Raw genomic sequence first — 26,779 nt, 5'->3', positions numbered from 1 at the left:
GGGTAGTGTGTTAACCTGTTGAAGACGAGGCCCGAGTATACTCCGGCAGGTGTCTATGGGAAATGCGTGTTGTAGCAAAATCAAACCATCCTCAACGGGTTAAAGGAATCAGATGGGAAGTCAGATGCTTGTTTTATGTAATCAGTTTGGTTCACTAATAAACAATTTTACCTGGAAGTGAAAGGCCACGGAAGAAATGAGAGTTCGTGATATCATGCATGAAGTAATTATTCAGCCCCCTCTGACCAGCGGGTGTCCAGATAATTGATTTCGCTGGATAAAATACAGCACTTTCCAGCTTGTTATGCTAGGGGTATACACATGCTAACACCAATTTACTAATGTTATGATTATCTTTTCTCCATAGCATGATTTAGATGCAGTGGTAGACTAGTTTCTTAGATTTTATTCCTTTACTCAAGCTAGTGAAGATTATTTACGTGAGATTTGGAGATTTTGAGTATCAGTTTTGAGTATTGTCCATCCACTCAGTGTGAGATGTTATTCTCTCTCTCTTCCCTCCAGAGGGCCCACATTTTGTGGTGGAGCCAGAGGATGTTGATGCCACGGAGGGAAACAATGTGTACCTAAGCTGCAGAGCTAGGGGTGACCCGGAACCAGAGATCATTTGGATACACAACAGGTGAGTTGAGACTTCAACTCCTCACTGGAGATCGTCAGCACAGTTTGATGTATATTACTACTATAAACATTTCTCCTATAGAGGGCAGAATCTAACATGACACATGAATTGACAAAGAGGAAGCTAAGTATTTCCTGCGTTTCAAATTGCCTTTGTTTTTAAACCCTTTCTAGCTTTCGGATACATCCCTTTAACCTGACCACACCACGACAGTTCAAAGCTCAGGTGGTGTTTATGCATCACTTAATATCACCTACAAGCATACCAAAACTTGTATGAATTGACCCGAAAATTGAAACTTTTCAAATCCATCAGGAACACAGCAAAGAGACAAGAGGACATTGAATGGAGTTTTGCCTCTTGGAGCACACTCTAGGCATACACAAAACCTTCATACGAGAGTGCACTCTCAACATTGAGTATTTCACAGTGTCAAAGTTTTTAGTCAATCTTACACTTCACTGAACCAATGCAGAAATGTGAATATTTATGGGAGATATTGAAACATGGACAATGTTCAAAATTATGAATGAGTGAAGTTTACTGAAATTTCCCCAGATTCCAGAATTAATCCAGGTTCTCCACTTTACAGTATGGCAATTTTACACTCTTACTGTGGCTTTATGGTCTGTGCGGTGATGGTCAGGTAGGCAAGGTTAGTGTGGGGGAATGGGGAGGGTACGGCAACACACTACAGACCAAGTCAAATTGATATTAGGCAGGATTCAGAGAGCCCTCAAAGCATAAACTGAACTTTTTAAAAGCTGTGTATAAAGCAGACACTGATACCACATTTTGGAACCATAGAGTTAGTATTCATAGAGTGTTCATTGAACCCTCCGTATGACCCCAGTCAGAGAACGTCTATGGTATTTAGTCTGTGAGGTGTCTGCTAGGACGGTAGGCTGGATTGTAGCTTCTGTAGAGAGAGGACTGTCTGCCGAGGCTGCCCACTCCATTCCCAGAATAGCAAACAAGGGAGTGATGACATCTATGGGAAGCAGGCAATTTAGAGGAGTGCTGAGATGTGAGAAACGAGAGGAAGACTGCCAAGAAGTCACGGCAGGCGGAGAGCGTCTTAGACCAGACGTGGGGATGTACAGCCATCATAGTAGGCGGAGAGGGTCTTAGATCAGACTCTGGGATGTACAACTACGTACAAGTCATGGCTGGCAGAGTCTTAGTTCAGAGACTGGGACATAGCAAGAAGTCACAGCTACACAAGTAGCAGAAAGAGAGGTTCTCAGATCAGACACCGGGATGTTACTAGAAGTCATGGCTGGAAGAGTCTTAGGGATGTACCTACTGTAGAAGTCGTAGTTAGCAAAGATAGTGTTTCATAATAGATCAGTGACCAGGATGTAACTTGAAGTCACAGCTAGCAGAGAGGGAGTCTCAGATCAGAGACTGTGGACTTACCAGCTGCAGAGTTTGTTGACTCTGTGTCAGATTTCATTCCCTGTGTGTCAGGCGGAATGGAGGAGACTGTAGCTCAAATTAATAACTTCTGCCGACAATTTAGTATAATGAATCTAAAATGACAGGTGATATACACTGTGTGTGATGTGATGAGACACAGCTTACATTCAGTCTCTATCCAATAACTCACTCTGTAAGATACTTTCACTTACTGTGAAGATCAGAATTTAAAGCTGCATGGTTATCATCTCATGTGTGTAAGCTTTCCCTGGAATTTGTGTATCTTTTATCTTAAAACTGCTTCATTATTATCAGCTTACAGTCTGTGATACAAAAGACATGAGAGAAGATATTAAGTTAATGACTCATTTGGATGGACTACCTTTAAGCTACAGAGCCTCAACTTAATTTACATTTCCATTTGTTTATAAACAGGAAGACACAAATAATAAACAGTATTAGGAAATGCCCCTGTAGTATACTACTGTACCAGACAACCATCTCATGGTACATGTAGTTACTTTCTCATAAAAAATTGTCATAAATAGATTTCTAATTTGTGCATAAGAGTTATCCCGAGATATTGCCACGTATAGCCAGTGAATGCCTAAACAGGCGGTGAGTTAGCTCAGTTGGTGCACGTCTGCCTCATGATCCAAAGGACCTCAGTTCAATACCCAGGTCCCACTATAAAGCAATGTTGTGTGTAATCATACCATCCCCTCTAGTAAGAGGCAAAACACTCTGTCCCTTGGGTATGACATAAAATTGAGGTCCCGTGTGTGAGAGTCACATCTCATGCACGTAAAAGATCCCTTTTCATTCATTCATCGCAAAGAGCAGGGTGTGTAACCCGGTGAAGTGGTCCACCTCACATCCAACTGGACCCCATGGAAGACCAGCTATTGCAGCTGAATATGGGCTATCCAGCCATCTTTTTAGATGGAAATAAAACAACAAACATTACAAAGTTGATCATCCTAGACCAAGTGAGGACCAATGTCATAACTGAGTACACGTGGCACAAAAATCCAAGCACACTTGTTTTATACAGGGTATAATACAGTACTGTGTTGTCAGCAGCCCTGATACATACAATGATTATCAGAACCTGCAAGGACAGGTGGAAGTTATCTGTAATAATGGAGAGAAGAAGATATTCAAGTCAATGAAGTCATTGAGCTAAGGAAATGTTGTGAAGGATGCTTGGTTTTTGCAGGTCAGGGGTTGTTTTAGCCAGAAAGTCACTTTTACCTCCTAAAACCACGTTGTAAGAATTCACCAAGTTGACTAGTCGTAGAGTGTCATATTAACCAGGAGTTGTCAACATCATAAAAACCAGTCTCAGTAAATCACCTTGTGAGGTTTATTAGTATCACAGAGAGAATACATTTAGTGTGACTTTTGTCAATCAACACATGTGATTATTGATCCATTAACCTCAAAAGAATTTCTATTGATTTCAATGTCAGAAACTATTTGTGAATACAATACGAGATCAGACATTGACAACTTACTCTAAGCCACAAGTTAAATCACCATACACAGCATGTTTGTCCACACATAATTCATTAATTGTATTCAAATGTTGTTGATGAATGTTATAGATAGAATACTTGGCACTGTTTCATTATTAACAGAATACCACAACCTTCCACCATAAAATGCAATGTTGGTATACAGACAACATGGTAAGAGAGGGAAAGAGATGAAAATCTGCTGTGTGATCATAATTTGCACATTGTGACATGTCTTAATGACTAGTTAAACATTGTGTGATGTCTGTGCTATGAAAAGTTGATGTCTTACACATACTTGGCAGTGAACTGAGTTATATCAGTTTAGAATAATGAACTGGGAATATCAAGCCCTCTTTCAAAGTTTGTCTGGGCTTTTTTAATCATCCATTCTCTATGTGTGTGTCTTCTAATCTGTATGGGTTCATCTTGTCATTTTAACCGGTTGAGGATGAGTCCCGAGTATGCTCGGGCAGGGGTCTAGATGGGAAATGCGTGTTGTAGCAAAATCAGTCCATCCTCAACGGGTTAATTGATATCAGAAAGTAGAAAATTAACGGAAAACAGAGCATATGTAATCAATTATCTGTTTGTGTCATTCAGACATTTTTTAATGACATCTGAAAAAATCTGTTAGAATAAGTTGGAAAATCTGAATATTGGTAAGCAAACAGGTTCTTGGCCTATGACTTAACAAACGAATAGACCTTTGAGGTATTTATGCCATATTATGGATGTGGAGTGTCATAAAACTAGGCAGTGAAGTTTACCACTTGGTCAAGTTCAAACCAACACTGTATCTTAGATGGAAATAAGAAGATGGCAATGTTGAGATATACATCCATATGCATGTGTTGTAATCTGTGAGAGTGTGATAAGTTAAAGGTCCTCTTTACCTTTGGGAGCAGTGATTTGAAAAATGTTCAAGGTATAACATTTGATGCATATGTGTAGATCAGTTGTATCACAAACCATTGTACCATATGAAATTGTACCAATGAAGCCTGAAATATAAGGAGATATCACTATATTTCTCAATAAACCATAACTGTAGACAGTTTAGTCTAGAAACATTTTTATTATAACTATTGTTCACATTTTGTGTATTTAACAATACTTAACATCGATTATACAGGTTCAAATTTTTACCTTGGTTGTTTCTGTCCCTAACTCTCATTTTAGAACTATTTTGGAGCACTAATGCTGGATTTTTCTTTGACCTGCAAATGGTAAACTATACCTTTAAGTCTGCTGGTCTTATACCCCTTTCAGTAACTCATGCATTTCAGGACAGCTCCTGGCCCGAGCTAATTTGACCCGTGCCAAGCAGTAAAATTTGCGTTCAGTAACTACAGCAGAGCCGCGCTACTTTTATGATGACCCATTCACGAACTCGGCCACGTAAGGGATAACTACCATGGTAACTGAACACGTCATGGACAGAGCGGAAGTGCATTTTTGCGCGATATTTGATGCGCATGCCGCGTGCTTATGAGCTGAGCAGCATAAGCTGTGACCTTTGACCGTGAAAGGAATTTTGGCCCGTGCCTGGTGCTGCTATTGTTCATAAACTCTTCGATCAGCGCCAGGCCCGTGCCTGGTCCGCACCTGGTGCTAGCTGCAGCAGCGCCAAAATAGCCCGCTCCTGGCCCGCTCCTGGCGCGGGCCACTTTGGCCCGACCCATTCATAAACTCAAAATTTTACGACTTAGCCCGCACCTGGCCCGCGCCAGAGAGTTACTGAAAGGGGTATCAGACTTCTTCCTCCTCCCACTGGCTCTTCACTCCCTCACCTCTCATGCTATATCACCTTCAAGGGACTAAAATAACCATGCCATATGTCTCTAGGATATAGTCAGAACATATCAGACAAACTCCAAGATGATAGTGGAGCCTACTCAATATCTTGAGCTTCAGTTGGGTGGATCCCTGGAGATGCTGCAAATTTATTGCAGAAGCTGTAGCATAGAATTGTATTAATAGAAAAGAATAAGTCAATTCTGAAGTGGAATGAAGCAGTTCTGTTTTAAATGACAAAGAGATTACAGAAAATGAGGCAAGACTGCTGCAAAAATCTCACAATGAGTATAAAAGATTGCTGATGATGCATACATATGTAAGTCTTTGTCCAAGATATGTTGTATCTACAACAAGATCCATGACAAGGGAGAAGTCATGTCAGATAAGAGACCATGCATCACAAAACCAACAAAAAGTCACACCTCTTGATTTCACGCAAAGACTCAAAAAAGGTAAAACGGGTCAGCCAAGTCAATCTTGAGTTTTTTCATATTTTCTGAAAGATCTATTCTTCTTCTACACTATTCCTACGTTTTCGGTCATAAAATGAATGGGAAAGTGTGTTTTCAGTAGTTTTTCTACAAGCTTTTTTTTTCTTCGTAAACTAGTGAGATCAGGTATGTCTTAGAGGCCCCTTTTCATTTCTTGAAAATCCTTTGCACACTCTTCACTTTCAACTCTAATAACTTTTGACAGGATAATGCTACTGCTTTGAAAGTTGACACTAATTATGGACAGAATATTTTGATAAAGCGTATTTAATTTCAGCTATTTAATAATCTGATAATCTCTTCATTGTTGTTGCTTTGGTGGTTTACATCCTATTTTTGTCCCATTCATCACACAGCTAGCACGGCTTGGTAAAGATTAAGCGCTTGAATAGACCCTGTACTTAGAGCCTCTTTTCTCAGTTCACACTTTTCTAGTGTGTGTGCTTTCTTTCTGATATTTAGATAGGTTAGCAGAGTCCATTTGACTTGAGTTATACATCATTTTAAAGCTTAGAGTCTGCTCTTTCAGAATCTGCTCTTAACTGTAAAATCCATGTCTGGTGACTTTCTGTTGGTTTTGTGATGCAGGGTCACATATATGCCACAACAATCACATGATTCAGTTATGTGTCTGTACCACAATCACTTTACCAAGTAAATTGATTCCATCAGCTGGCATACAATAGAAGTCATACAACTAAATTCAATTCAGAATTCTAGTTCATCCCAGTCCCTCAGGGATTAAAAAACACAATGGTCATCAGTGGCCAGTGACTGACAATGGAACAATGACCAATGATGGTCAAAGGAGAATGTCCATGAAGAAAACTTGATGAACATTGGAGTAGACACAATTTGGATACTTATGCTTGTACATATATTGCACATAATTGTTTGGTTGATATTCATTTTACAGGATGAGTAATGAACTTACATTTTGTATTTTTAGTGCAGAGCATCAGAAAAGTATTCGTACTCTCTAAAAAAAATTGAGTGAAAATTTTCACTCTTGAAGGAGTGAATACAAAAAAGAGTGAATTTAGAGTGAAATTGGAGTGAATTTTGAGTGAAATGTTCATTTTCACTCTTTTTAGAGTGACGTCAGGGATCACTCCAAAATCTTCGAGTGATCCCTTTATAGGTCACTCCAAAATGAGTGAAAATGAACATTTTCACTCGAAATTCACTCCAATTTCACTCTAAATTCACTCTTTTTTGTATTCACTCCTTTAAGAGTGAATATTTTCACTCGATCTTTTTTAGAGAGTACGATGTAATTTGCTCAATACACACAGACAGTGATTAGACAAAACCACACTAAGTATCAGTAAGAATGATGACACTAGAGGCACAATCACTACCACCACAGTTTGCAGTGTCCAAAACTTTTCCTCTGTGAGACAGAAATTTGAACTTTACTCATCTGAAATGTATTGGCAATTCAAGTTAGATTTAGCAACATGGAGACTATTGATAATTATTTGACCAAAATAAACAATGGTATGTGTTCAAAACAGGGTTCAAATTTTTTAAAAAAAGAAGAAATATTCAGCATGATGGAACTGTACCAATGAATAGTAAAACAATTTATAGTAAAAAGATAATCACTAAAACACAGGAATGTGGTTTTTGTAATGTGATGCATTCAAGCCAGAAACACTGGGATCCACATTTCACATGACATGATAGAATAGATGCTTCATTCCACACTAACAATCATCTGCCACACTTTCTGGATACTGATGTTAGACCTACTGGCTCTCTGGGTCTTTTCCTATTTTTTTTTTAAAACCTTAATCATAACATTGATTTTCATTGTGTTCCTACCTCAATTTTATGTGTGGCTCTGCATGGCAAATGTTTTGTATGCTGGCACATTACACATTCAGAACAAAAAAAAAAGAAAAAAAAAAGGGAAAAAAAAAGATCTTGAACCCTCCAAATTTTGTGGTTACCAACCCACTGTGGACCTGCCAACTCTTCCTGATTGTGAGAAGTCTCCCTCAATCTTTTTTTTTTCATCCTGACAAAATTTGAAAAAAAAGTTCCCTGAGTTTGGCATGACAATGTATCATTGCCCTCTAAGATGCATTACATCACCCCCATATCCCCTTGGAACCACCATCAATTCAAAAGTGCATGTTGGCTGAACAGACATGCCTTTACCAGTGGTACATGTACTTCTGAAGACAGGGTATGGACAATATAATGTAATTGGTCATGTTTTTCTTGATACCCTTGGGTTATAACAAAGCTGGACTTGACATGCCTTTCCAACCACAATCCATGACTTAGCAAGATAGGGGAAGAGAGCAGGATAGTCACAAGTCACTAACGATATTTCCCATGGCCCAGACAGTGGGTAGACATGATTAATTTAGAGGAAAGAGAAATTCAGAGATAGACAGATACACAGAGAGACAGACAGACAGACAGAAAGAAAAGAAGAGTGGAGAGAAAAGTGAAGTGACTGACGTATCATGTAGGAGTCACAGAAGTCATAGGACGTTCTCTTCTACCAAGATATGCAGGCAATGTACACGTACCCTGTTAATACTCATCTTAAAATCCATATGAACTCAACTATCATTAGCTGTTTCTCTTGTTTCAACTGTGGTTATCACTTTCCTTGATATCGCAGTACAGCCTATTGATTTCTTGTTATAGTGAAATTTGAAAAAAAAAAAAGCAACAGAGGAATTACAAATACATGCTGTAAGAGATGTATGAGAAATGTTTGCTGTTGTGAAGGCAATGTGTTTGGAAAAAGTATGGAAGACCTGTAGACTTGATCTCACACATAAGTTATGTATGTTTTAGATAGTCTTAAAAACCAGGCCTGTCAGAGTAGTGGTATCCTGTATCCCTCTACAGTGTAATAGTTTGGCCATCCTGATTTCAGTACAAGGTGTTCCCTGGGACTGAGGATGAAACTACTGACAGGCATTTCATTCAGTCAGCATTAAAGATGCCAAGTCTTTCTCAATCGAATAATTGGTACCTCTTCATTTCTTGACAAGAAAAACCTCCCTTAATTGGGAATGATATTTGAGATGCATGGAAAATTATGTAAAGATATAAGATCTGCATGATTGCTCTGTGGAACCCTGCTGATTTTGATGTGTAAATGTTTGCCTTGCATTACCCTCAATCTGACAACAAATCATTAGAATTCTTGCTCTATTTTGATGTGTGTCATCTTCCTGATGACTTGGTGATCTTCAGCCAAGGTGGGTAGATGTGACACAGTGGCGGATCCAGAGGGGGCTGCACCAGATGCGTGCCCCCTCTTTATTTGTTGTTTAAACAAAAGAAATAAAAAGAAAAAAATGAGATGAAACCCGGAAGTAGCACCAGAAATATTGTTTGCGCCCCCCCCCCCTTTACGGAATTCCTGGATCTGCCCCTGTGACATAACCACCGGCCTCAGAATCTCATCCTAATGTCTTTCAGCTGTCACGGTGCCATCAGTCATGACTCGCTGGGTCTCGACTCCAGCTGAGATGCTTTCCGCCTCCATGACATTTCCTCCTGCAAGCGATATCAGTCAGCGTAACATTCTCGACGTCCTTGGGGGAGTTTACTGTATCCCCTTCACCACTTGTCAGTGGGAACAACAAAGACTTCTTGACTGTTATGTGATCCAGATCTATCTGATATGTTGCTTACACCATCTTAAGGAAGTTCCTTATTGAAGACAGTCACATTTTGTGTCATGACCAGCTGGTCTTACAGGCTCAGACCAGGGAGGTGGCTCCTTTACAAACTGAGGCCATGTGGAGTTATTTCCGTTGTCTGAGCTGATACCCAACCATGTTTTCATCACTCATTTAAAGCTTGGGGGAACTTGTATTTTGAGCTCACAGAAGACAGTATGTGAATCTTCAATGCTGACAGACTGAAGAAATTTTGTTTCTCTAAAATGCTCTGATGATTTAGAACATTGGCTCCTCTGATTGCTTTTAGCATCACCCTGTTTCCAGGGACGAGACTTTAAGGACTCTTAACTCCACTTAGCTTTCTTTCCAACCCCTTTTCCAACTTGGCCAAATATTTGGATCTCATCAACATATCATTATCATGATATTGCATGAAATTTAGACTCATGCTCAGTGACTGATCGGTTTGCAGGAATGTACAGAGTGACAGTGTTGGGGGCACCATATGAAAACTATCCTCTTTCATGCAATGAAGAGAGGACATTGGGCAAATTGCAGAGCGCTTTACAAGTTGCCATGCCTGGCTAAAACCTCTGTTATTGTAGAAATTAGACTTTGATACTCTGAGTAATAAATATTTGTTCATTTTAAGTCATACAGAGTGGCAAAAGTGCAGCAGTAAAATGTTTGATCAAACTTGTTGTCACAGCATTTCATACACACTGTGTAGTGTAAAATGTTACATGTTGGATTTGAAAGCGAAGATTGTAGATCTCATGAAATATGCATACCTTTTGATTTGAATAACGAACATGGAACAAAACAAATAATTTGTGTGTGTGTATTTGTGTCTGTCTGTCTGTCTGTGTGTGTGTGTGTGTGTGTGTGTACAAACAATGAGATCTGTTTTAAAATGACTTTTCCTTGGGCTGCTTGCATTACTTATTTACTACTATTGTAATACCATAGTACTAATGGTTAGGAGAGTAAACTGATCTGTGTTTGTCTCTTTTTTCCTGTTGGCAGTAAGGAAATCCTACCAAATCGTGGGATTGACAATAAATACAACATTCTTGAAGATGGCACACTGATGATCCAGAATGCGAGTGGAGATGATGAGGGCCAGTATGAATGCATGGCTAGGAATGCACTGGGTGAGGCCAAGACTAGTCCAGTCACCCTCCGGTACTTTGGAGCTCCAAGTAAGTACTTGTCAGAACATACACAACATCTTGGACTATGCAGTTTTCTGAACAATGACTGGGAGTGCAAACACTTTGAATCATTGGAAATATTTGTCATAGTTTTCATATTTACACACCAAGTTGTTGAGCTATTGTCAATCATTGTCTTTCATCACAAAGCAACCAAAGTTAGAACCTGTTATGCATGTGTAGCAGGCTTTGATGGAATAATCAGGAAAAATGTGATTATGAAACTAAGACTTTTTCCATATACCATATAAGATGAAAAAAAAAAGGACATATCTTCTTGGCAGCCTTTCCACGCAAACAAGCTACATTCTAAAGGATTTGATGCAGTGAAGTGCTACTCAGTGATATATTAAATTATCACAAATGAAATTGAAGACATCGTAATGAATTTAAGCAGTAATTCATTTTGGCCTATCTACATGTATTTTGTCTGTTACCATAGCAACACCGACTCTAGACCAATGTGTCAGGACTTATTACAGCAAACTTCCTTTCCTTGCTTTCTTGATAAATACATGATCTTTTGTAGTCAGTTTATACGAGAGTAGAAGACTGACATGGATGCCTACGACTGAAAACTATATTTTATCTGACACAAGACCAAAATTTGAGTGTTTTCAGATTCCAGACTCCAGCTGAAGGGCTATCAAGAGGGAGGGCAGTATTATGAGTGACAACATGGGGGAAAAATAGCCTATGGCACGGCAGGACTGAGTTTGCAGTCTTAATGAAAAGTGAGTCCCTGTGCAGGGGCGGCCGACTTGGAATGTCAGATAAATGTCTCTAAGTGAGACGTATCTTACAGAACACTCTAGTATTACAAACCTTGTTTGGGACCAGATTGTAGCAAGATGCTGAGGAAGGGGGAAAAAAATAAAAATTTGAGAGGGATTTAAATGGATGATAGGACAAGGGGTTTTGTCAAAACATCGCCAGAAATGTGAAACAGATGTTTACTGCATGGCAGTGTAGCAAACATACTTTTTTCATCCCCTATCGTCTCACACACCATAATCCAATCTTAATAGCAGCCCAGATTCACACAATATAACATGCAAAAATGGTAGAATAGTGCTGAACTCAACCAGGAGGTGACAGTGTTGATATCTTCAGAGAAAAAAAAATAAAACCTGTCAAGCTGCAGCACCTTGAATGTCACACTTTCTCACTGGACAGTCTTTAGTGACTGGCATGGCTTCCTTTGAAGTTTTCTCAATCTGATTTTGAGCAAGACTGGCAGACAAATTATACAATCGTCTGTAAAGTTGGGTCCAGTCACCACAACTCAGACATTCCAGTCATGTTGGCATTAGTCACCATGGTGACGTATTTGACCCTCAAACTGGGTTATACAGAGGATGTACAGTAATCTAATAGATGTGAGTGAGGAAATTAACATTAATACTGTTTAGATTGTATTATTGTGGGGGGAAAAAGTGGTGTATATTGAAGAAAGTTTCCCCTCATAAAACCACTCATCAATGATAAAGGAATTGGAAAGAATAGATTTCCGGTGATAGAAATGAGATTGGCTGGCATTTTTTTCCCACCCTCTAGGTGATCAACTCCCACAGAATTTAGTAGGCATGTGAATTGTTAGCATTTTTGTTGTTATTGTTTTGTTTTTTCTGTGTAACCTTATGTTATGTCCTTGTTAATGAAAAAAAAAATGATCCAATGTCATCTGTATTGTTAAATGTCAATGTTGTACGTGTACTTTATTGCTAGGGAAGTACAATTGTATTATCATCCTGCTGTGAATGGACGATGTCGATTTCAGTGGCTGTGGTCTGTAATTGTAGACTGGTTCATTCAGATTTATTTTGTCATCATAATGCCACTGATAATGAAAGACAGTCAGAAGTAACGACAAAGTCGGAAGCCAGTGTATGCTCAGGCATTAGGTTTAAGGCCAGTAAAACAGTTTTACTGCACGGTACTTATTGGAGACTGTGCCACCAGACTGAAAGCAATGTATGAAGAGTAAAGCTGCAAGTTAAAATGATTTAGTTACAATGTCATACTCTCTTAGTCTGCAGGTATGTGAATTTCCCGTTATACTTTGTCTTGGGTAGATGCTCGATCGTAAGCCCTGCTTCTTTTTCTTTCATTACTTTCATTATTTTCATTTGGTCCTCTAACTTCTGAGAGGTGTTTATTCCCCCCCCCCCCCCCCCTTCAGTCAAAGTGTGGTTGATGTTTGTAGAATTCCTGCACACATCATTTTAGACTTCAATGATGTATTTTTTTAGATTATTTTTTTTTTCACTTAACATGATACCAGAAGAATTCTGTATGCATTTGATGCTGAATTGTATTGAGATGATCACAGGATAAGGGATCAAGGTCAAAGGTCAAACACAAGACATCTCATTCAAGGCATGGCAAACCAATTTTCATGCAGTGGTCATTTGTATACAATGGCCATTTGTGGGCAGTGCAACATTTCATCTTAGAATTTGGCCATACAAACAATCAGTCATTGTTGCAATGGTGATGAATGAATATATAGCTAGATACATGTACGATATGACCATATGACTTTGTAGAAACAGGGGCCCAAATTATTCTCCAATATTGGCCAATCCTCAAGATCTTATTATTGCACTGCATGCATTCTGGAGAATGCCACAAAGTAAAATATTGGAGTGGCTTCCTTAACACAAAGAAGATATTATATCATCCATACCGTATGACTTTTTGATTCGCGCTGAGTCATGTCATTGAGTTAAGTTAATGAAAATTATTCTTATTTCAGTGTCAACAAAGTAATAATGTAAATTTGCTACAGGCAAGAAAAAGACGTATTTGGCAACTGAAGTGGTGCTACTCACGTAATAACTTATCTGCAGTTGGCATACACAAACAAAATACTATAAATGTGGAACTTCAGTTTATTCTGTAAATTTCCAAATGTTTGTGTTCTCTTTTGTTTCGTTCTGTTGTGTCTAAATATTTTCTTTGTTGTTTTGTTCTGTGTCCTCTTGTATATTGTTTCATATTATACAGTGTGTGTTCCAATACTGATTCTGTGAAATTGCATATGAATTTTATCGGACTGATCTTTGCTTTTCAATCCTCAGTATAGGCTGTTTTGAAGTTTTTATCTGTACATACAAACCAGTGTTTAAATGTGTTACATTTCATCAGAATGGAGCAAAATAGGTAAAACAAAGTAAAAAAAGGTAAAAGTTCTCAATAATCGTATTTGACGTTTTTGGTTAATATTTGACAGGAGCACCAGTCTTCACTTTCCTACCAGAGGACGTTGAGTACCGAGAGGGTCAGTCAGCGGTCATTCACTGTGCGGCCAATGGCTACCCACTTCCTGCTATATCATGGAGCAAACAAGGAGCCGATGTCCTCAATGATGCTAGATTTAGAATCCTCTCCACTGGATCTCTCCACATCTCACAAACTCGCTTCTCTGATGCCGGGGAGTATCGCTGTGATGCCACTAACAATATCGACTCACTATCAGCTACGGCTTCCCTCACTGTTTTAGGTATAACAACTACATATATACTTCATATTATACTATGTCTGATACCTCCTTCATGTAGCAAAGGACAGAGTACCTTGCTGCTGCTATGAAATCTTGGCCCAATATGGCTCAACCTATGATATCCCCTGATGCAGTCAAGCTTGTCCTCTTATATAGTCAAACCTATCTCATGATACAGTCAGACCTGCCCTTGTACAGTCAAACCTGTCCCCTGATGCAGTCAAACCTGTCCCCTTATATAGTCGGATCTGTCCCCTGATACAGTCAGAACTTTTCCATCAGCTACCTGTATGCATGATCACATGTGGCCTGTAAGAGAGGAGAACCCTCAGGAGTTATCTACAGAGAAAAAAAAAGTGATTATTAATGATTTCATAGTTTTCCAAAATGCATTCTTTGTTTTTTGCATGTATCTTTTCAATTCATGTGAGGATCAAAATTTTCTCCCACATCCTTCAAGACAGATGCTGTCATTGTCTTTATGGGAATTTAAAAATTAAGAAAAAAAAATCATATTTGGCTGAATTATTACTTAAAAACCACTGAGTTGATTACAGTACTATTTTGTTTCATTTACTGACATTCAAGTGGTTATGACGTTTTACTCTCAATAATCACAGCTTGTATGAGTGAGAGAATGTGATTGTTTAAGAGACTCTTATCCTTTGTGTCCCAATAGTTCCTCCAACTTTTGAGATATCACCACAGCCTCACTCAGCCATAGAGGGCAGTACAGTGGAGCTTCACTGTCGCTCACAAGGTTACCCCATCCCAGTCATTCAGTGGAGAAAGGAAGGTAAGCCTACTACCACATCCCACTATGTTACACTAGATCTTTAAATAGAATACCCACACATCATCACTAAAATCAGCTCGGATGGATTTAGTCAGCACTTATCGAACAGCTAATGTGCAGCTCAATATGGCCAGCTTATCATGTAGCATAAGTCCTTTGATGGCAAAATGATGTCTTACATGTGTACATGGTATAGGTCCGTACATGATCTGTGAGCGCTAACTCTGTACATGGCATATTTTCATGAGTGTACCAGTGGTATCTAATAAACCTGAAACTACTGCATTATCCATGAAGACGCAATCTAGGTTTGTTTTATTTGTATTATGTTTTTTGTTGTTGTTTTTTGCCCCAAGAAGTTCCTTATTTCATGTTCTTTAGAAGTGCACAGACTGTTTTCACTTTCAAATTACAAAGTGGTTTTGATTTTTGATTTTTTGATTTTTTGATTTTTTTTTTGATTTTTTTGATTTTTGATTTTTTGATTTTTTGATTTTTTTTTTGATTTTTTTGATTTTTTTTTGGTGGAGGTGTTTTAGTCAAAATGCCTTGCGAATGATGATTGATCCATAGTAGATACAACTGTAAACACAAGCTTGAAGTAAGCAAGGTGCAAAAATTTAAACTTAGACTGCATGTTTTCACAACATAGATAAATCAGTCACAGTGACATATGTTAATCAGAATGAGTGAGAATCGCCTTGGAAACTTGTTAGTCCCTTAAATGTTACTGAATGTTCTGTTTGGTAAACTGAAATAAAAAGGAATAAACTTTGTACACCAAAAGCTATTGTGGGGCTGTGAAAGAGAGGGGCAAAGAGAGTAGCAAAAACATTGACCAATAGAATGATATCTGGGTTTTTTTTTATATTCTGACAATTCCAACAATTTTTAGGTGATGATGTCATCACTGTATTGAAATTGCATACATGGCTGTAACGATATCACTCTACTGTAAAAGTGGAAATTTTCGCGGTGTTGAAATTTTCGCGCATTTCGCGCCACCTGAAACTAGCGCGAAAATAAAAGCACGCAAATATTTTTGCTTCCCATATGTTCCAGTAGTTGATGCCTTGATTCCGTGGAATTAAAAACATGTGAAACTCTTCTTACCCCGCCGAGCGCGAAAAATTAGTCGCGTGAAAATATCCACTTTTACAGTATCATAAAAGCTTTCAAGATTTTGAAATTCTGTTACTCTCTTTTCACTGTATCTGATTGTAGTAAAACTTCACTGTCCTGTTCATTTAAGTTTGCTCTGTTACAGAAAATCAACTTGAACATTGAGCAGATTTGCTCCTGCAATGCACATTACACAAATTTGCTGCATTAATTTCTGATAAAAAAAAAATATGGTCTTTGCTCAAATCCCTTGAAAGTCAGTATACAAGGATTGGTCATGGACAAAACTTGTTAATCAATTGTTTCCAGGTGGAAACTATTTTCATATTAAGGACACAAGTATTAATCCACTCTAGTTATAGCTTTGTCCTTAAGCACTTTTCATCTTTTTTTCTCTCTTATTCCAGGAAATGCTCTTCCCGATGACAGGAAGTTTCTAATCCTAGCCTCAGGGACTCTAAGGATAGTACGGGTTTCTCAGGAGGATGCTGGGAACTATGAGTGTATTGCTGTCAACAAAGCAGGCCAGCGACAAGCCACAGCTCAGATTGAGATCAGACCTAGAGGTGTGGAAGTCTCTCCGTACTTACTCCTATCTCATTGTCTCTCATCTATCTATCCATCTATCTATCTATCTATCTATCTATCTATCTATCTATCTATCTATCTATCTATCTATCTATCTGTCTATCTATCTATATCTACCGTAAAGTTCCGTGTATAAGACGCACCCGTATATAAGACGCACCCCTAATTTCGGACCTAAAATTAAAAAAAAAAAAACAACACACGAAAAATGTCCACGCAAATATTGCGTGTGTCATACATATTATTTCAGCTCAATATTTCCCTAGAATGCAGCATGTATTTGCTCTATTTTTCGTTTCCTTTTATATTTTCTTTTAACGGTATTCATCGGGTATCAACAAAATATGGAAGACGCAAAATGCGAGACTTGTCTCGGTACTCACTTGCTATTGTTTCGCCTTTCAATCGTGGTACATGTGTCATGCATATCGTACTCATGAGTATACAGTACGATCTTTGCTGTCATACATACATTGTAGCAGAGGGTGTCTCGCATATTGACGCATGTCAGACTGGAAGGTTCATCACGAAAAATAAGAAAAACATCAACAAGTGTAGCAGAGGGATCATACGGCAAGACGTACGGTGCGTACGGTAATTACACTCATGCACTGTTACCAGTAACATGTGTGTCTATTGTACCATGCTTGTATGCACAGTGCTAGCCTTTTGCAAAAGGCAGCTCGCTATAATTTCAGCACACGCACACAGAGAGCAATGGACTTGCACACACAGCGCGCAACGGGTTAGCGCGCTTCGATCCGATCGCTGTGTGCACGCGAGTCCATTGCAAAAGCCTCTCTGCAGCTGCTGCCTTTGCCAAATGCTTGCTACTAGCTAGCTACAGCACAGTGTAGCTATGCTATCCTAGCTGGTCTCGCACTCGTGAAATGAAGAGCAAACGAACGACATGGATATGCATGCATGCTTCACACATCGTTCATATTTACGGTGACATAGTGTCGATCCTACTCCGTATTTTGCAGCTTTTGTCTATGGTCATATTGATACTAGTACATTGATAAGTTTTACAGTATCGGTAATTTAGTAATGATACCTGTACATCGCGTATTCCAGCTACTAGGTTGGCTGTTGGTAGCTTGGTAGACTGACATCGGTAGCATACAGCAGTGCTGTTACAGCTGTTGTCTATGGCCAGATTGATACATCGTTACTGCACAAGGCCGATGTAAGTGTATCTCGTATTTGCAGCTTTTGTGGGTGTCCAGATTGAAAGATCGCTCTTTTATCCGTAAGTAAAAGTGATTGCTTACCTTCCAAACGTCGATGGGCATACATGGCCCCAAGTTGGCCTTATAAAATTGGGTGTACATGACGGATTTTTTTCCTCGATTCGACTGTACCCGTGTATACGACGCACCCCCGATTTTCAACGTTTTCCGACGAAAAAATAGTGCGTCTTATACACGGAACTTTACGGTATCTATCTACACTCTATCTATCTATCTACACTCTATCTATCTATAGTGTTATCTATCTATCTACCTATCTATCTATCTATCTATCTATCTATCTATATATCTACACTCTATCTTTCTATCTATCTATCTATCTATCTATCTACCTATCTATCTATCTATCTATCTATCTATCTATCTACCTCTCTATCTATCTATCTACCTCTCTATCTGTCTATCTATCTATCTACCTCTCTATCTATCTATCTATCTATCTATCTATCTATCTGTCTATCTATCTATCTATCTATCTATCTATCTATCTATCTATCTACTTAGTATCTCCATCATCTCCAACTGTCCTTTCACTCTCTGCTATTTACTTGTTGTTTGTTAACATGTCCCCCTTTCTAATTAAGTTGTTTGTAGTTTGAACTTCTGTTTTACTTGAAATATCTTCCCCAGCAAAGAGACACTGATAGCAGCAAATTAGAGGATCTCAAATTGAGCTGTAAGTCACATGATGAGCTCCTCAGGAAGGACATTTTTCCATCATCAAACAAGTCAAAGAGGGTTCAAAGGTCACTGCCCATGAGACTACAACTGGTTTGAAGTCTTTCCATCTAGGACTGACCCATGGTCACTTTGCCTTAGATGGAAATTAATGTGATCACTGATGGAAATAAACTTCATAAACAATTTAGTACATCAGAAATAGAATTGTATATTTTTCTGAAAATACAGTAATATTGCACTTTTTAATCTATGTTCGGCTGTTGCACTGAAGGACAAGTTATGACATCCACTTTAATGCACCGAGAAGTACTAACACTACTGTCTGCAATGCAAATATTGACCAGGTAGCTACAAGTTGGATTTTGAGGTCAACAAACTGAATATGTCTGCCGTATTGAAATGTCATTTGTAATGCAGTATTACTAAAAACATCAATCCAACTCTACATGGCTTGATGCTGTCAATTCCACTCATGTCTCCCTCTCCAACTTACGGATGTCTCTCCATTTTATCAGTTTTCAAACTCATTCAATTGTAGATGTAACTATAATATGCCAAGGCTGCTATTGTTGTCAGGATTGTGCATCACATTTTCAATCTAGACGTGTAACAATACATCGGTAATTTTCTGTTCTTGGTTTGGTAGAAACTTTGTGTTTGATTAAATCAGATTATTATTATCCAGTTCTGTACGGGAACCTGGTGGCCTGCGTGTTAAGTCCATGGGCATTACAGAATTCAGTATGGAACAGGTTATTACTATTATTTTTTTGTGTGTACATATATATGTGCATTGTCCTAGAAGTATCATCTATGATGTCATCTCTTTTTTTCTTGTAGTCCCTCCTGTCTTCACACAGTCTCCAAGTGACTTGACGGTGGTTTCCGGGGCGATGATCCGTCTACCATGCTCCGCCTCCGGTGATCCCACCCCAGTCATCACATGGACCAAGGATGGTATTCAGATCACAGAGAGTGCTAAGTTCTCCATCAGTGAAGCAGGACACCTTGCCATCCATGACGTGGGGTTAGATGACGAGGGACGATATGAATGTGCAGCAAGGAACACCATTGGCTATGCCTCCACAGCGATGGAACTCACTGTCAATGGTCAGTCATGTCCATTCCTCTCAGCTCACCCTTTGTTTGTCTTCTCATCCATTCCGCCTCTTTTACTTTTTTTTGAAATTTTATTTGAACCCTCATTTTTCTTTGTTGATTGGCACGCACGCTGGAACCATTTTTTTTTCGTTGGCACTGATGTGAGGAAAATTAATTGTCAATGGATAGGATTACTTAATCCCCTAATCCCAGTTGTGTCCCCATGGCCTCCCTGTTCCAGCTCCTCAGTGGGCTTTAATACTAATTTTACAACTAGGTCAAGTTTGAATGGGTTACTGAATGCAAACGAAAAAAAAAGCTTGGCAAGTTAAGCCAAATGTCTGAGTGCATAAAGAGTTAAGGTATTCCCTGTAGCAGTTAGATTTAAAAGTTGTGGTGCTCTTAAAAAGATTGATATACTGTAAAGCAAGATATTTTCATGCCATAAATTTGTCATGAATTGTCACTGGCATTCAAAGAACTTTCGTGTGCATTATAGTTCAGCGAATCGTGGCTCTTGCGAAATTCTTGAAATTAAACTGCATGCAAACATTCCTCATTTGTATGATACATTTTTGTCACATTTAGTATTGGATATCAAATAATATATAATATTTACTAATCTTACAGAGTAAATGAATTGTTCTATCACTGAGTGAAAATAATAATGACATTTAGTTTCTTGATAATATATTTCACAACATGGACTTGGAACTCTTTGACCATATCTGAGTGCAGTTTAGCAAAAATATTGTATGTTTGTCTGTAGGGAAAATTGTATAAAGTGCATGAGAAGTCTTCAATGGTGTTTCTACTTTTACCACAGTACCTGTGTCTATACGTGAGGGCGATAGCTATGTGAACACAGCTATTGAGGAGGCTATACGGAACATCGATGCTGCCATCAACGAGACTAACCGTGACCTCCAGGATCGCAAGAAACCACGAACTCCCCATGACCTTCTCACCCTCTTTCGTTTCCCGTCCATGGAGGCCATGAGCATCGCGAGGGCAGCAGAGGTTTTTGAGAGGACGTTGGAGCTGATTCATCTTCACATTGAGGCAGGAATGAGGGTGAACCTGACAGGAGTGGGTGGGTTTTTCCTTCAACATACACACCCACATGGTGCTGTAGTTGTTGTAATACATGCAATAAGAGAAACTCTGAATGATTGAAACTAACACAAATAAACATCAAACTAACATCACAAACTAGCATCAAATATTAAAATCTAAACTAAGATAACTGAATGTTATTCCTAGAATTAACTTGGTTTGTAACAAAAACCTTGTATTGGTAATTACTATGGTAGTGAGTAGTTTAAGCACAAAAGACTTTGAAATTGGTTTTTAAACTAGAAATTATTTTTGAAAAGTGGAGTTCGTGAAGAAGAACAAAAGTGTCTTGTCTGATGTTTTTTGTGAAGCCCTGTCATCACACATGTAATGTGTTATATCTTCATTATAAAGACAGTCATAAATTGAAGAGGGAGCTTTGTATTTTTCAGTGATTTCTATCAAATGCACACACATTTTAAATTTAAATCAAGATATTACTACAACAAGAGAATTATACAGGAGTGACGTTGTTACCTGTCTCAGTGGATCTGAGTTTGAATTACCACGAAGTAAAGGGTGAATTCTACTATGTATGAAACATATTTGAAAGCCTGTACATGGGTTTTGATATCTACAGATTCTGAAGAAAGGGTCCAGTATGTGAAATGTTCCTTTTTAGTGTGTTGAGGAAGATACAGACTATTTCATTTCTGGCATGGTATTGCATGCACTACACATTTTCATTCTGTGAAACCGTGCTTTTGGTAAATACATGTAGTTTTTGAATGTCTTTGATGATTTATTCAGAGAGTAAATGTATTGGTGATATACTGCTGTGTCACAGAAACCACCACTCTTTTTTAACTCTGAATCTCTTGTTTGTTCTCTCATACAGAATTCACCTACAATGATCTGGTCTCTCCCCGCTTCCTGAATATAATCTCCAATCTCTCTCAGTGTACAAGTCACACCAAGATCGTCAATTGCTCAGATATATGCTTCCATAAAAAGTATCGCTCCTTTGATGGGAGTTGTAACAACCTGCAGCATCCCGAGTGGGGAGCGTCACTCACCCCCTTCAAGCGACTGCTGAAACCAATCTATGAAAATGGTTTCAATACTCCTGTTGGATGGAATACAACACTTCTTTACCATGGCTTTACAAAGCCTAGTGCCAGACGAGTGTCGTCCCAAATAATCTCCACCACTGAAATAACGTCCCATCAAGACTACACCCACATGTTAATGCAATGGGGACAGTTTTTAGATCACGATATGGACTTCACCGTGATGAGTTTGAGTAGAGCTCGATTCAGCGATGGTGTAGAGTGTAAGGACACCTGTGAGAACCAGGTGCCATGTTTTCCCATTCAGGTCCCAGAAGGTGATAACAGGATCCACCGAACACAGTGTATTGAATTCACTCGATCCAGTGCAGTGTGTGGCAGTGGTAGTACATCGGTCTTCTTCAATCGAATTATGCCCAGAGAACAAATCAATCAGATTACGTCGTACATTGATGCCTCCAATGTTTATGGCAGTACTAAAGAGCAGGCAGACAATCTCAGAGACCTGACTAATAACTTTGGCAGACTCAAAGTAGGAATCCAAGTAGAGTCAGGTCGATTCTTGCTCCCTTACAACCGAGACACACCCATTGACTGTGACCGTGATGAGGATGAAAGTCCTATCCCATGTTTCCTTGTTGGAGATTTCCGTGGCAATGAACAACTTGGACTACTGTCTATGCACACAATATGGATGAGGGAACACAATCGCATAGTACAGAGGCTGCGTGAAATCAACCCCCACTGGGACGGGGAGAAACTCTTCCAAGAGACTCGTAAAATTGTTGGAGCGGCCATGCAACTTATCTCCTACAGAGACTGGCTGCCTAAAGTCCTTGGTCCATATGGTATGGAGAAACTAGGCAAGTATGAAGGCTACAACCCCAACACAGATTCATCCATCTTCAATGCCTTTGCTACAGCTGCCTTCCGATTTGGCCACTCCCTTATCCAACCTGAAATCAAGCGGCTCAACGCTTCTTTCCAACCAATCTCCCATGGCAACCTCCCACTCCACCGAGCCTTCTTTTCACCGTACCGCATCGTTGATCAAGGTGGTATTGATCCTGTTCTACGTGGTCTCTTTGGTACTGCAATGAAGCTGAACAGGCCTGAATCAATGCTCAACACTGAACTGACGGAACGTCTCTTTCAAATGGCTCATGAAATTGCCCTGGATTTGGCTGCTATCAACGTTCAGCGTGGCAGGGACCATGCTCTTCCTGGATACAATGACTGGCGTGTCCTCTGTAATATGACAGCAGCCGAGACGTTTGATGACGTCAGTACGGAGATCAGAAATCCTTTGGTCAGACAGAAGCTACAAGAAATCTACGGTCATCCTGGGAATGTTGATCTCTTCGTGGGAGGACTTTCTGAGGATAAAATAGAAGGCGGTCTTCTTGGACCAACGTTTACCTGTCTACTGGTGAAACAATTCCACAGACTCCGAGAAGGAGATCGGTGAGTATTCAAGTAATTTTTGCCATTTTGTGTTTACAGTTCATTTTTCATTCTATGGTACTTTGCTACATTTTCAGACACAAGTAAACTTTTATTGTAATACTGTTAACTTCAGTGACAATTGGATTCAGCTGATTTGATGGTGATATCACAAGAAATTTTCTTATACACCACCTGTAGATAGATTGATGCTATATCAGTATTTCTCTATGGAAACAATATACTCTGAAATAACCATTACAATGTTTACATACGATAATGATACTGTAAGTGTGCACTTTATTTCCCATGAAGCCTATAGCATTTTGATGTAGGATTTGTCGGATATGTGAACTTTATTTTGGTTTCATTTCAAGGCGCAGGTGTGCATAATAAATGTCACTGCAGTCATATTCATTTATGATGGGCACTCCATGTGATTCTTTTTTAATTGAGAAAAAAAAAGGCAGAGTAGTGATGTTGTTATTTGCAAAGAAAATATGAAGAATGATGACCTTATTAGTGACATATGATCTGCATGTTTCAAACATTTTATGCCCTGTGCGAGTACAGTGGAGACTCAGTATAGCTCATGATATTTCCTTTCTTGTTTCAAGGTTCTGGTTTGAGAATCCCGGAGTGTTCACCCCAGAGCAGCTGACTCAAATCAAACAGATCTCCCTGGCCAGAGTCTTGTGTGACAATGGGGATTCCATAGACCGGGTTAATGCTGATGTCTTTAAGATGGCAGACTTCCCCACTGGCTACAAGAAGTGTTCCAGCATTCCTTCCATGGATCTACGGGTTTGGGCAGATTGTCCAGAAGGTTTGTAACTGTGTAGGATTTTTTGGTCTTACAGCCACTTCACTAGAAAGGATAGATTTGAAGTGAGGTCTTACAATTATGTATCATTTACCCATGTGTGAAATCGGCAGTGTCGTTTGACAATGATTTAAAGAAATTGTCAAGAAAATTCCACAAAATTTCATTTAAAAAAAAATGAAAAGTGCACATTCATCGCATTTGTTACTGACACTTGTTCAGGGTAGTATTATCCCCCTAGCCTTTGAAAGAGGTAGGCTAAGTGTTTTTTTTTAAATCAGGCTGGAAAATTAGAATATGTTGAATTATCTATCTGTATTGTTTGTTTGTTTGTTTGTTTGTTATTTGTTATTTGATATCATGGTCCATATATGACATCATAGATTGTTGTAGTCTTCTTATCCAGCACTGGCTGTTCAAAAACTGTATAAAATTCATAACATTTGAAAGGACTGTCCCATTCACCGACATGTTTTACTAATATTTCTGTATTCACTCAGTCCACATACCAAATGTGTTCGGATTTGGTTCCGATTTTGTTGAAAAGTGCTGTATTGTCAAATCATTGTCCATTTACTTCCAGTATTGAAAGTTAATGTTTTAATATTTTATGTGTTCCTCCCAGAATCAACATCAGTACCTCAGACCTCTTCCCGATCACGGCGCTCTGTAGAATACACAGCCCCATCTAAGCCCACTAAAGGAGTGAAGATTTCATCACCAGAGAGTAAGAAACCTCCTGTCGTCAAACCCTCTCAGACCACATCAGAGCCTGGAGCCTCTGGTCAGGGGATTGAGGAGAGGTTTGCTGCTCTTGAAGCCGAGATGGCTGAGACTAGAAAGATGATGGGTGAGATGAAGGCAACCATCGGAGACTTGTCCAAACAGGTAAGGTCAAAGGTCAAAACAAGCAGAATGAAATACATGGAGTCCATTCAAGGAAGAGGAAGGAGAAATATCACCATTACCTTAGAAATTCTTACAAAACCTTTTCTGATTGTAATGCTATATGATTCCCTTTCTGGGGGCTTTTTCTATATCTAGGGAACAGGGATGAATGTATTTCTTGAAACATGGAGCCATATTAGCTTTATCAGTATATTACATTGTTTTGTTTTTGAAGATGTTAGATGTCTCTCTTAAATACAGAAGCTCAAGTTATGACTGCACCTTTATCTCTGATTAGTCATGTTAGGATAGTAATTCAATTGTGTGGTAAACACTGTTGCTTTCTTATATTGCAGCGGAGGTACAATGTAAATTCAGTATTAAATGTGAACATGTAAGAAAACAAAAAAACTGTTTGTTGCAAGCTTTCATCACCATTTCCTTTCCATTAATGTCCCACAGGTTCGTCGTTTGAAGAGAGATCTGCGTGACAAGCAGCGTGGGAATTGATGACGAATCCTCACAGATGACCAGATCCAGGGGACTGGGATGTCTCTCCTAAACAAAATATGAAAGAAAAAGAAAAACATGCAGCAGGAAAAATTCCTCAGCTTCATCGTTTGCAAAGTGGCATTTATCCCATGTACTTGCTTGTAAGCCTTAGGAATGTATGGCTAGTGTATGTGAATATGCAATATCACGTGATGATGTTCAGGCTTAGGTAAAATATTCTTTCAACCTTTCAGAATGAACTTGTCTGTGTCCTAAGATTTTGGTTTTAATGTCAGGTTTTTAAGATTCTACAAAGGACAACCCTTTGAACTGTGATATTGTCTGCTGGTCAACCAAAGATAAAATCTTTATCTTGTAAAGTACATTGAAAGTATTTTCTGTGGACTGGTGTCCATGTGCACTGACCTCCCCTTGAAAAATGGGAATGGAAAATGAACCGTATGAATTCAAATACCTAGATCCCATTACTGATACTATGATACTATACAGGCTCCTATGACGCACAAGCACAGAATGAAGAAAAACAATGATGTGGTAATGACAGGTGCAGCATATTAATATTTACACACAGACATGTAACAAGCAGTCAGGTTATCATATTTGTATGGAGGCCATAATGATATCATGTCCATCTGTGTTAAGTCTTCTTCCCAAAGATATGACAAATGGTTGTGTGCAACAAGTCTAGGACAAGACCAGGATTAATTATTTGTTAATATGTAAGTTATGGGTGTAACATGCATTTGTTTCTGCTGTGACTAAAATCTGATTTGATGCTGATTGTGTACTGATATTTTTTCTTTCATCAAACTAAAGAACTCTGTGTGATTTGTACAGTTAATAAGGCCTGCAGAAGATAGCCATGTCATTAGACAGCTTAATACATACTGGCTCATTCTGGCAATGTTTTATAGGCAAAGAGGCTAGTGTTTGTGACTATCTTGAAAGGAGTAGTATTTTGTAATATAGTGAAGATATTATTTTCTCGGAACAACGGAAGATCAATTGCAACTTCATTTCTTTTCATCGTTCACTTCCCAATGACAGAAAAAAAAATTGTGCAACAGCATTGGTGCATATCATTTAGTCCTGTGTATTTTTATTTAGTTAGTTTTTTGTAAGCAGAAGTAAATGAAAAGTACTATCAAATGCTGACAAATGAAACAAGATAATGGGTAGAAAAAAAAAACCTAGACA

The 26,779-nt window shown here is 38.8% G+C and overlaps 1 protein-coding gene across 1 annotated transcript in view; it reads left to right on the top strand.

Moving 5' to 3' along the window:
* LOC139742101 (peroxidasin homolog) overlaps nucleotides 1–25,741 on the top strand; it is a 105,166-nt gene extending 79,425 nt beyond the window's left edge. Inside the window, exons 6-16 of the mRNA XM_071652663.1 lie at nucleotides 526–643; nucleotides 10,556–10,731; nucleotides 13,979–14,248; nucleotides 14,928–15,044; nucleotides 16,574–16,732; nucleotides 19,529–19,798; nucleotides 20,616–20,882; nucleotides 21,744–23,379; nucleotides 23,976–24,184; nucleotides 24,807–25,069; nucleotides 25,532–25,741. Coding sequence (XP_071508764.1) covers nucleotides 526–643; nucleotides 10,556–10,731; nucleotides 13,979–14,248; nucleotides 14,928–15,044; nucleotides 16,574–16,732; nucleotides 19,529–19,798; nucleotides 20,616–20,882; nucleotides 21,744–23,379; nucleotides 23,976–24,184; nucleotides 24,807–25,069; nucleotides 25,532–25,579 — 3,533 coding nt within the window. The 3' untranslated portion in view covers nucleotides 25,580–25,741. The remainder of the gene's footprint in view (nucleotides 1–525; nucleotides 644–10,555; nucleotides 10,732–13,978; nucleotides 14,249–14,927; nucleotides 15,045–16,573; nucleotides 16,733–19,528; nucleotides 19,799–20,615; nucleotides 20,883–21,743; nucleotides 23,380–23,975; nucleotides 24,185–24,806; nucleotides 25,070–25,531) is intronic.
* Nucleotides 25,742–26,779: the final 1,038 nt, after the last annotated feature.

This window comes from Diadema antillarum, unplaced genomic scaffold, assembly GCF_040938485.1.
Source record: "Diadema antillarum isolate AM-2024a unplaced genomic scaffold, OU_Dant_1.0 seq00000980_RagTag, whole genome shotgun sequence".
NCBI lineage: Eukaryota > Metazoa > Echinodermata > Echinoidea > Diadematoida > Diadematidae > Diadema > Diadema antillarum.
Note: the sequence above shows the minus strand (reverse complement) of the source record. Positions and strands in the feature narration are given on the sequence as shown.